Source organism: Syngnathus floridae, chromosome 4, assembly GCF_059516105.1.
Source record: "Syngnathus floridae isolate MCC-2025c chromosome 4, RoL_Sflo_1.0, whole genome shotgun sequence".
Classification (NCBI taxonomy): domain Eukaryota; kingdom Metazoa; phylum Chordata; class Actinopteri; order Syngnathiformes; family Syngnathidae; genus Syngnathus; species Syngnathus floridae.
In genome coordinates this window covers 7,801,140-7,813,100 of record NC_142416.1, presented here as the reverse complement: position 1 = coordinate 7,813,100, position 11,961 = coordinate 7,801,140, and the positions used below count along the sequence as shown (strand labels likewise).

The 11,961-nt window shown below is 41.6% G+C and overlaps 2 protein-coding genes across 32 annotated transcripts in view; both read left to right on the top strand.

Annotated features, from left to right (window-relative positions):
- The first annotated feature begins 965 nt into the window (after positions 1-965).
- krt97 (keratin 97) lies at positions 966-4,164 on the top strand. The gene is made up of 8 exons (XM_088374037.1): positions 966-1,425; positions 1,548-1,630; positions 2,108-2,264; positions 2,909-3,073; positions 3,164-3,289; positions 3,370-3,590; positions 3,707-3,735; positions 3,826-4,164. Exons 1-8 carry the CDS (start codon positions 1,045-1,047, stop codon positions 3,930-3,932), a joined length of 1,269 nt encoding a protein of 422 aa, XP_088230163.1. The 5' UTR covers positions 966-1,044; the 3' UTR covers positions 3,933-4,164.
- Positions 4,165-7,132: 2,968 nt separating this feature from the next.
- LOC148398676 (regulating synaptic membrane exocytosis protein 1-like) overlaps positions 7,133-11,961 on the top strand; it is a 78,207-nt gene continuing 73,378 nt past the window's right edge. For 18 of the 31 annotated variants that reach the window (XM_088373999.1, XM_088374028.1, XM_088373996.1 and 15 more), the window contains exon 1: positions 7,134-8,060. In XM_088373999.1, the coding sequence (XP_088230125.1) occupies positions 7,894-8,060 (167 nt within the window). In that variant the 5' untranslated portion in view covers positions 7,134-7,893. Of the gene's footprint in view, positions 8,061-11,961 lie in introns of all 31 variants that reach the window. The other 13 variants (XM_088374006.1, XM_088373997.1, XM_088373998.1 and 10 more) reach the window with 3 other exon arrangements.

Genomic DNA, 11,961 nt, shown 5'->3' with positions numbered 1-11,961 from the left:
CATATGACTGAGACGCTTTCGATATTCATTTTTCAAGGGTGCAGTTATTCTGAAATGTCGACCGATGCAATAAATATCTTCTGAGAAAATCATGAACAATGCATGTTCACTTTAAAAACAGCCATTATAAAGTATGAACGAGGCTCTCATGTGAACCACAGATACGCGACTTGCTAGGCGAGGCGTGGAATGTTGATTTTTTTTCTTTTTGTTTTTTTTCTTTTAAATTCAATTTACATAAAATCTTCATGTCCTTGTGATCTACCTCTGCAGTTTGCTTATTTCATATTAACAAAAACAGAAAATTAAATTAACTAATTTTGAATATTCTGCTACACTAAGAAACTGTACTTTATTCTCTTATATTCTATAATTGTCAGCAATACATTTCATAAATGTCCGCACTGTAAAAAATGCTTGAAATTTACTTTAAAGGTCACCCTTTCTTTTATAAATAAATTAGAAACATTTGCTCAATAACCCTCCTTGTAAAATTTACTTTGAATTTCTGACTGGAAAAAAACTTCACTAGATTTTTTCAAGTAAATTTCACACCCCTTTATTACACAGTTTTTGAAACATCACATGTATGACACCTATTCATATTTAATGAAACGATTAGTTCTTTATGATCAATAGAAATTGAATGGATTTCATTTAGAATTTGAGAACCACCATTAAGAAATCATATCAAGGTTAAAATTCCATTCTACGGTTTTAGCTCAGACAGGGAGTGAGACAGGTTTAATTAAACGTTTGTGGGTGTCTCACACGCCTAAACCCGCACTCGGTGATCTGTGCCAGCCAGGACAGCTGCACGACTTCTGACACACCCATCAGGTCATGAAGTCATACCACACGTTGGCGTGGAGCACTGTCTCGGTTTCAACCCACCTGAGGGACCGCCCCCCCCCCCCCCCCCCCCCCCCTGGCGCGCTATATAATGCATCCTCGAGCCCGGCAGTAGACCGTCTCCTCCTCGCTTGTCTTTGGCTTTGTCAAATTTCCGAGAAGAGTGCATCCCGAGCCCATAAATTAGTCAACATGTCAATCCGTGCGGGAATATCGTCATTGTCCCTCTCCTCTGTGCCCGTGTCCGGCGCCCGGCGGGCTGCCAGCCTGTACTCTGGTAACAGTGGTAGAAGTATGAAGATGTCCTACGGCACTGGGCTCAGTTCTGGCATGGACATGAGCTACTCTTTTGGTGGAATCATGGATGGAAACAACTTCGATGTCGGCGGCAGCGAGAAGGCGACCATGCAGAATCTCAACGACCGCCTGGCCACTTATCTGGACAAGGTGCGATCTCTCGAGAGCGCCAACGCTCAATTAGAGCGTCAAATCCGCGAGTGGTACGACAGGCAGACTCCAACTTTGAGAGATTACTCCAAGTACGAGGCAATCATCGCTGACCTGCGCAGAAAGGTGAGTAGCTCTGCAAGGCAAACCCACGTTGTACCGGTATATTACGTCAGATAAAATAAGATGTATAGGACGATTCAGGTTTACAGTTCTGCTTTTTTTTTTTTTTTGGGATGCCATTATAGATAAGTGATGCTGCTCAGATCAATGCCAGGTTGATGCTGCAGATCGACAATGCGCGACTGGCAGGAGAAGACTTCAGGATCAAGTGAGTGGATTAAATAACAATACTACTACTAATAATAATAATAATATTAATAATAACTCAAAATGACACGAGCCACTTGCATGAGCCTCAAATGACACTCACATTGATTCCAAATGGCTGCAAATAACTGTTGTGGTTGACACTATCAATTCTTAACAATGAGTTTAAACTTTGAAGATAGAAGAACACATAGACAAGGTTCTTTTCCCACCACTCGCAAGATACACCTTGCTATTCTTATAAAGTCAGATTGCACATCTTCTTAATAAAAATGGTCATTAGCTATTTCAGATGTGTTACATGAAGCTGTTGGGGATCGAATTCAAGCAGGGATGCTGTTTTGTCACAAAGACGTTAAGGGTGGGAAAGCTGGTTAAACTGGTTTCAGTGGCACGTCATCTTGTCTTGTTGGTAGTAATACCAAATCAGCTGATGGCCCGACATGAGCTGAGCGTCACTGTGTTTAATAACCAACAGGTTTGAGAACGAGCTGGCTGTGCGCATGTCAGTGGAGGCAGATATTGCCGGACTGCGCAAAGTCGTGGATGACCTGACAATGTCTCGCACTGACCTGGAGATGCAAGTGGAGGGTCTGAAGGAAGAACTGGTCTACCTGAAGAAGAACCATGCCGAGGTCATACGTCTACTCACAGAAGCATCTATGTGTCCATCCCCAAGTCTTAGCATTTCGGGATGGGCACATTTGGCACCGTTGATAATACACACTGTATCGTTGTTTACTTTAATTTTTTTTTTACAGGCAGTTTGAAGCGATCCTTTTATTTTATTATGGTCATATGCTGTAGTTGCACAGAGATTACATGAGCGTGAGCTACCACAAGTCATCTATTTGCACTGCCGTTTTCCGGAGACACTTTTCCTAAACTAACAAGTCCTGAGGACTGTATTGGGTGTCCACAAGTTGCACACAAAGAGGACTTGGTATCGTAAGTTGTCGTGCCAGTCTATTCAGTCACAAGGTAGTGATCAATTTGTTTAACATGCACTGACATTTCATCTTCTTCTTGCAACTTGACAAACACCTGAAGCATAAATTTGCATGTTTGCTCATGGACTGAAATAGCAAATGTGATGCAAAAAGTATTTTAGTTAAACATAATGAAGTTTTGAAGCAAACCCTCGGGCACCTGAGAGATAGTCAGTGACTTTAGTGTCATCACTTCGACTAAAATGTAAAACATTAACATGGTATGATACAAGCTAAAAAAATTACATGAAGACCTGCCTTTGTAGAACTTGTCTAATTTCTTCCTCCAGGAAATAGCGGCCTTGCGAAACCAAGTGAATTCCTCCGCTGTGAATGTCGAAGTGGATGCCAGACCCCAGGAGGACATGTCCAGAACCATCGAGGAGATCAGAAGACAGTATGAGGCTATCACTGAGAAGAACCGCCGTGATATGGACAACTGGTACAAGGCCAAGGTCAGAAGAAAAATATTGAACCTTACAATGTAAAAGGCCAAAGGGTTTACAACAGCTTGAATAACTTTGCCCTCCATCCACATCTTGCAGTTTGACGAGTTGAACAAGCAAGTTGCAAGCAGCACGGAGATCCTTCAGACCTCCCGCACTGAAATTAGCGAGCTCCAGAGAACATTGCAAGCCCTGCAGATTGAACTCCAATCTCAGCTTAGCCTGGTAATGGGAGATCATATCAAATCAAGATAGAACCTCAAAGCACTTCCAAATTTCACATTCTTTTTGTTTTATCTTGACAGAAAGCTGCTGTGGAGAGTCAATTGGCAGAAACAGAGTCTCGCTACTCGATGCAGCTGAGCCAGCTCCAGGCGATGGTCAACAACCTGGAGAATGAGCTCAGCAAGATGAGATCGGAAATTGAAAGACAGGGATCAGAATACCAGATCTTGCTTGACATCAAGTGCAGGCTGGAGATGGAGATCGCCGAATACAGAAGATTGCTGGATGGAGAAAATGTCAAGTAAGACACAGACACTTATTTAGCTTTTCTTTTCGTAGCGCTGTCAAACAAAACAATCAACATTCTCTCAACCCCAGAAATTAAACTGAAACATTTTCTCTTTTCCTTACTTGCAGGACCGTACAAATCGTCAAGGAAGTCAAAGGTAAGTGGATTACATCACATTTTATTTTTTCAATTTGAGTGACCTGAATATATAAATGCAAATTCATTCTTATTCCAAATCTCTCTTTAGTTCAACCTGTTGTCACCCAGAGAAGGAAAGTTGTGATTGAGGAGATAATTGATGGAAAAGTGGTGTCCCGCACAGAAGATGTGGACATTGATGTCATCAAGAAATAGAGAGACCGGATCTCAACCAACAGATCTATGTCAAGATTTAAAAACTCATACTTATTATTATTGGATTTCTTCGTGACACAAATTTGGCGCGCCATATAAAGATGTCAAAAAAATTACCAAAAAGTAACAGGAACAAAGTCATTAGTGCAATTCCCGGCAGGTTTGAAATTGAACAAACTTGTCAAATGCCCTTTCCGTCAAATGCCAATAAATGGTTTGTGTGACAGTAAAACTGTGTCATTTACTTCTTTTTTTTTAGACATTTTTGGTTGAATATTACATGTTGCATATTATCTGATCAGAACAAGGGGAGTGCATTGCTACACACAGCAAGAAGAAGTGTGCTAGTTGGCTAAGGTAGGATTTCAAATCCACCCTGTTTGTGTGAATCCTCTCCACATACTCCAACCTTCCAAAGCAGTCCAAAGGAAGGTGCAGCAGATGAATTCAAGACTCAAGACCCGTAGCTGTGAATGAGGGACCGACTGGTTGTCTATCTCCATATCACAACCTTGTGATTAGCTCAATCCAGAAATGTGTTGCTCAATCCAGAATGACAGATATTGATCATACAATTAGTTTCTTCCTTGCATAATATAAGAGGATAATAATTTATAATGTACCGTATTTTTTGGACTAAAAGTCGCTCCGGAATATAGGTCGCATTAGCCATAAAATGCACAATAACGTGAAAAAAACATATATAAATCGCTCCGGAGTATAAATCGCATTTTGGGGGAAATTTATTCGACAAAATCCAACACCAAGAACAGACATAAACGAGCAACAACAGGCTAAACGGTACGTATGCTAACGTGACAGAAACAGAAACGAAGAGCTGAGAACGGGCCTGACGTAGCATTCAGTGTTATTTAAAAAAAAAACTATTACATAAATAACACGTTTATAAAACCATCTGTGTCACTCCAATTCATTAAATCCATCGATCGTCCTTTATGTCAACAATGGGTGCGCGCTGCTGACAGTGCTTGCACTTCAAAATATTCCACAGGCCCATATAACGATATATAAATTATATATCAAGTAACTATTATATAAGCAATAATATTATCAAACCATCTGTGTCACTCCAAATCATTAAATCCATCGGCATTGACTTCCCGGCGTGTGGCGGCGTGGACTTCCATCTCCGGAGGTGGCACTTCCAGCCACGGAGGTGGAAGAGAGCTCCATAGAATAGGACCGGGCGTGCGTAAAAGCCATGTCCGAGCCCCATCCACCGTCCCCGGACAGCCACCCGGCCGAGCACCGGCCCCCGGCTTCCATCCACGGAGGTGAAAGAGAGCTCAGTAGAGTAGGACCGGGCGTGCATAAAAGCCATGTCCGAGTCCCATCCACTGTCCCTGGGCAGCCACCCGGCCAAGCACCGGCCCCCGACTTCCATCCACGGAGGTGAAAGAGAGCTCCGTAGAGTAGGACCGGTGTTGTGCGTAAAAGCCATAATAGTTTTTCAAACCTTCTGTGTCACTCCAAATCCTTAAATCCTTCAAACTCTTCGTCCTCCGTGTCACTTACAAACAAAGCTGCTAATGATGCCGGTAGTACGTGGGGCCTTTTGTCATCTTCGTTATCCCGTGATCGAATCTTTGTCCTTTATGTAAACAACTGCTGCGCCGCGCTGCTGACGGCACTTGAAATTCAAATTACAGTAATCCCTTGCTACATCGCGGTTCGTTTATTGCGGTTTCACGTTTTTACTTTTTAATTTTTGAAAATTTATGAAAATATTCACATATAACTCGCTCCTCAGTATAAGTCGTCCCCCCACCCAAACTATGAAAACAACCGCAAATTATAGTCCAAAAAATACGGTACATGTGCAGGAAGTATAGTGGTATTTAAAACAACTAAAGGCAGTTCACAACAAAATAAAGGAATTAAATGTAAATTCCTAAAATTACTGCTATTCAAGAGCATTCAGTGCAAGGAAACAAATTTGGATTTTTTTTTTAAACATGCTATAAAAGACCTCAAACATAAAAGCACGATGACTGAGAAAAGAAACAATCTCTTAATTGTTCACAATTCTGCTTTTGCTCGTTTACTCTTTTCCTGGTTTATACGGAAAAATTACTACATTGGAACATTTTAATCAGTACTTAGCCAATATTCTGGGTGCAATTGTTTTGTTTGTAATTCTTACTGAATCGCAGTGTTTCCATCTGCCCACTAGATGTCAACGTACTCTAAAGTAAACCAAAAGTAATTGCTGTTGAAACTATCCTCCGTGGAATGTTTCAGATTAAATTGAAATTGAGACCATTACCTTCCAACAGTATCTCGTCTACGGTTTAAACAATGTACAGTACAATGACTTGGCTTCTGAATCTTTGCGCAGAGACTGCTATGTTCATTTTTCGTTGAATAAAGAGTTGTAATATTTTATTTCTGCACCTGTACCCCCAAATAAATTAGCTATTTGCTATTAATATACAAATGTGAATTATTACCCGGGTGACCGTTTCTAAATAAGGTTTGACTGTGTTTGCATACAAAACAGATTTGCTCTTCATAAATACATTTAAAAAAAAATCTCAGCAGATACCTATATTGTAAAAAAACATTTTTTTTTTGGCTATATAAAATAGTGAGCACTTGCCGGGCTCTTCATTCCATTTGGGAGATCAGAACGGGGAGATTTTATAGTGCCATCGTGTGGCAACTTGTGTTACACCGCTTTGTGGTGTGTGAAAAAAAAATGTGGGACACACACGTTTCAGTCCTATTCTTTTCTTTACCCTAATTTAACTTATTGTCTCAAAAGACCTGGCATAGGGTACAGCGCACCTGTTATCGTTGTGAGGATGAGCAGTTCAGATAATGGATGGATGGTATCACCTGCCCCAAAATGAAATTGTTTTATTAATTAAATGGATTTATTTGTATTTTTAATTCATTAAAAATACGTCCTCGTGCACTAACATACAATATAATTTAAACCAATCTGTTTTGTGGGCAAAACATGGCGTTCATCCCACAGAATGTGTGTGATGTAATATAGCCCGTATTGGACAGTGCAGATGATAGACCATAATTCTATCTCCTACTTAAAATCTGATGGCTTGCAGCAAAATTCTGCTCCGTTGGACTGATGTTCCTTTGTCACGACCTATGTGATGACAAAATAATGCACCACAGGAAGTTGACGTCATCGCAGCACAGTCACCTCCTTGGTGACGTCAACTTAAGTGGCCGGGTGGCATAGCGACATCAGCAGAAGAACTTTGAGAATTTAATAGCTACTTCAGGGATGTCCTCCCCCCAAAACAACAAAAGTTGACATTGTTGCGAATGTGCTGTCCTTGGTGCTGAAATGTGTTCAGATGGGGAGGGGGAGAAGTTCATGAGCGTGAGTCTGAAGGAGTTGAACGTGAGAGGGGGACTGCACTTAACCGATACGCGTGGGAGTTAAGTTGTCACGTCAAAAGACTGCACCTATGGCCGTAAGGACCCCGATTTCACATGAGTAAGCGCGCCCCCGCAAAAGGAGAGACAGACAAAAAGAGCGAGAGAGGAAGAAAGAGCGATCGAGCGCGAGCGAGAGAGGGAGCGAGAGAGACAGATAGAGAGAGACTCCGCCTATACCACACTCTCATCTTGATGCTCCAGATGAGAAAAGACAGCGGGGACGAACCAAACGAGACCAAGCGTCTCCTCCTTGGTTTAACTCTACCATCGGCCTTATCCGCAGAAATGAGCTCTTGGTGAAGTGGAGGTGCTTCCGGCCGGACTGGGACCACCGACAAAGAGCACAACCAAGGGTGCTCGCAACGATGAGCGGCTTGCACTATTCCCTCGGGCGGAGGGCATTGCCGCCATATCCGCGCAGCGTTTCTTGAGGTGTGGCTGAGCAAACGTCCGTAAGATCCGGTCAGCCGAAACGACACGACGAGGAAGAGGAGGAGGTGGTGGCGGTGGTGGTGGAGTGCTGGTGGAAAAGATGTCCGCCTCGGTGGGGCCACAGAGTGGCCCTCGCCCACCTACCGTGCCGCCATCCATGCCGGACCTTCCGGATTTGAGCCATCTCACCGAGGAGGAGCGGAAAATCATCATGGCAGTGATGGCTCGGCAAAAGGAGGAAGAGGACAAAGAACAAGCCATGTTAAAGTAAGAGCATCCATTTCATTGCAAGTTAATGCTATGCAAAGGATGGCCACATCCACTCCAGTTTACCAGTTACCAGTTAATGTTTGTGAATACCCCCCCCCCCCCCCCCCACCCTTTTAAACCAGCCTCAGTGTACACACACACACACACACACACACGCGCACACACACACGCGCACACACACACACACACACACACACACACACACACACACGCACGCACGCACGCACACACACACACACACACACACACACACACACACACACACACACACACACACACACACACACACACACACACACACACATATATTGTGTGCGTAGTAGATAGTCGGTGTGTGCTGCATGCGCTAAATATAAAGAGCATCTGTGTTGAGGCATTGTAGCAACAGCTCAGAACAGTCACGTGCTTACATATACTATAATGTGATAGCATCACTGCCTGGATCAATACCTTAAAAAAACACAATCTCAGTGTCAATTTGACATGATCTGAAATGGGGTCAACCACTATTTCATTTCTATGGTGGCATTATGTAGAAGAATAGGGTGTGACAGCAGCGGTGGTGCTGATGAATCATAGCATCATACGTCCCACTCATTTTTTTTCATTATCAATGGGGACTGCACCCCATGCTTCATGTTACAATTCCAGTTTTGCCTCCAATGAGCACTTGTTATGTAGATTTCTAGTTGTAAGATGTGGAAGTTATTGGTTTTACAATCATGGCAATAACAATGACATAATTCATTCCATGTGAACACTACCAAAAAAAAACCCAAAAACGTTTTACAAACCCGCCAGAGAGGCTGTGTGCATGACCATTAGTGCTGCTCGCAGCGCAGAGGAGATGGGGTGTGGTTGGGGATATTAGCAGGCCTAAGTTGCCTGGACACGGCACAGATTAGAGATGAGATGTGAGAGCTTTGGAAATGCTGCCGGCATTGATGAAATGGACATTTGTCATCAACCTGTCACCTGAAGAAGGATTGTCAGGTGGCCTATAGTTCAGATTGATACTAGGCTATAAACTATAAACCAGAGAAGGAGTATGATGGGAAATTATACGGATCACAGAAGATACTATAATTCACCATGTCGCGGACTATCTGTTCAAGTGTTTGATGTTAAAATTATTTTTCATCAGGCTCGTCGTCTTACTTCCCTGCTCGACAAACATTTACTGCACTGTATTTAATAGCAGAACTCGCTAACACTAGTCTCCATCTGTACAGGCGTAACACCTGAAGGACCTAATCAAGAGTGATGCCATTGTAGGCGTACATCATCCCGGCACTCTGGGTTGCTTCAATTCGAATGGCTGTTTTCATTTCCTGGCTGCAGCCTTAAGGGCAGAAAGCTGCTTTAAGCCCCTTGAGAGGAAGTTATGCATTTAATGTTCCATGAAGCAAAGCTCAGGTTCAGCCAGTAATGGCTTCGTCATCAGGGAAATCATTGATGAGATCAGCCATAGAAAGATTGATGATTTACCCCAAAATAAGTCTGTTATTTGCAGTTTTAGCATATCAAACTTAAAAGTTGAATGACACGCAATGTGAGTCACGTTGCAGATGCCCAACTTAAGGAAAATGCTTGTGCATGTGTGGTGTGTACATTGCATTCTTTTATAAATGTTGCCTTTTAACTCATTTAGGCTCATTGTACTGAGTAGCTAAGTTGTACAGCTTTTCTGTGCCACAGCAAAGTGTTTGATGGGGCTTTAGCTGGAATGTGGGAATTTCTGGGAAAGAACCACTTGATCATTCTTTCCCAGACATGCTCTTTTCCCAACATATTATTGAGCCAAGGCAACATAATTTACATTTGAATAAACTCACAGCACCAAACAAAAATGGAAGAAAAAGTAAACAATTATGATCTCCATACATTATAGGCATTGGTAGACAAATAAATATTTCAAATTTGTAGAACACTATTTAAATAAAATTAAGTGGAAATGGATAATTGTCCATAGCATACCTGATGATACGTATTTTACGCTCATGTTCATGGCTGTAAATGTGGAAGATGTGTTGTGTCCACAAAATATGTCAAAAAGTTTGACGACGTTGTGGCAGAGATTGCCAACAGAAAATACTGTACTTAAAGTTGATCACTCTTAAGATACAGTATGGCGAGAATGGAAAATACATTTCAGAATATGGTAACACACTGTGAGAACCAATGAATAAGAGACAATATCATGCTTTGGTGTATATGATTATGTTGTAAGACCTTTGAGAGTTTTTTTTTATCAATACATGCCAAATACATGTTGTCTTTTAATTCATATTGCAAAGATATTATTTTCTGTATTTGATAACTAAAATACATATGCTAATATACTTTAAAAAAAATGGACTTAGAGTTTGTTCCGTGATGCTTTACAAACTTTAGTTTGTTTTTGAAAACATCACTTCTCATTCAATCATGTGGTGTGCTATAGCCTATCCCAGCTTCCCCTGGCTGCTTTCTTCCGGCTACACAAATGCACACATAGACAAGCGTATAGCATCAAGTAGAATTATCTGTGGAGCACCAAACTTCATAGTTGTACTCAATATCTTTAAAAGTAGATGTACTGTATTAGAAATTTGAGCAAAAGCTATCAAGTAGTTCCTGAGAAATAGCGTTACTAGCAGAAGTGGGCATTCTGTCTCAGAGATGGAACACTGTGTCGACTGAGGAGTGGCGGAAGTGGGTCTGCCAAAGATGGGGGCTTCCTTTTCCGTGCTGTCTTGAGTGTGTAATCCATACGTTCTGAGTGAATGTGAATGTTCTTCATGCAAGAGGTGGCAAAAGGAGACTCAAGTGAAGTAATGTGATGCTACCCACTTTAAATGAGCATTTTCATGACAAGTTCAAAATCGATTTCAGCATGTCCAAATAATTGAATGTGTAAGGTTTTTTTAGAGATATGTTGGAAAATATTGAAGTGATGCTGTTTTAAGGTCTTTTTTTTCTTTTTCCTTATCACCAGATTTTCAATTGGCAATAATAAGGGTTCACCAAAAAGGCAATTTTCACAACAAAATTCTTGGAACACTTTACCTCACATTCAAAATTCTAGCTGCGTTGTACTCAGGTTAAAGTGGCTTTTCCAACCAGACTTTGCATTTTGACCGAATTTCATTTTGAGGAAATGTCACGTTGCTAATCTAAATATCATTGGACCATATGTCATATATGATTACATTGAAAACAATCAACTTAACATTATTTATGCACGTCACGTGTTCACAGATCTCATCAAAATTTTGGTCATATTCCAAATTGTATACTATTTGCAACAATTGTAGTTTATAGTAAAGTTAAAGTCCCAATGATCATCACACACACATCTGGGTGTGGTGAAATTTGTCCTCTGCAGTTAACCCATCCCCGTGTGATTTTGATCCATCCCCTGGGGGAGAGGGGAGCAGTGAGGAGCAGCAGTGCCACGCCTGGGAATCATTTGGTGATCTAACCCCCCAATTCCAACCCTTAATGCTGAGTGCCAAGCAGGGAGGCAATGGGTCCCATTTTTATAGTCTTTGGTATGACCCGGCCGGGGTTTGAACCCACAACCTTCCAGTCTCAGGGGCGGACACTCTACCACTAGGCCACTGAGCTGGTACTTGAAGTCCTGCTTGCCACTATTTTCCTTCACAGTTAAAAGCATCCATAGACATGAGACTTAAAACTTTGCTCTTAACATTCGGTATAAGTTTGTAAGAAGATCTTCAATCACTTTGTCATGATTTGTCTAAGTTGAATGACTCCAATGTTGTTGGTGACTCATGCGTGATGTTTTGCTCAATACTGGTAATTTGAGCTTTGAGTTTTCTAAAGCAAGCTCTTTTCTGAACAAGTTGCTCATCAATGATTTATGGTGACAAAAAGGAAAAAAAAGGTAACGTAG

Coding starts and splice junctions, on each gene's coding strand:
- krt97 (XM_088374037.1), top strand. CDS start 1,045: ATGTCAATCCGTGCGGGAATATCGTCATTGTCCCTCTCCTCTGTGCCC. Junction 1,426..1,547: donor TCGCTGACCTGCGCAGAAAG/GTGAGTAGCTCT, acceptor ATGCCATTATAG/ATAAGTGATGCTGCTCAGAT. Junction 3,591..3,706: donor CTGGATGGAGAAAATGTCAA/GTAAGACACAGA, acceptor CCTTACTTGCAG/GACCGTACAAATCGTCAAGG.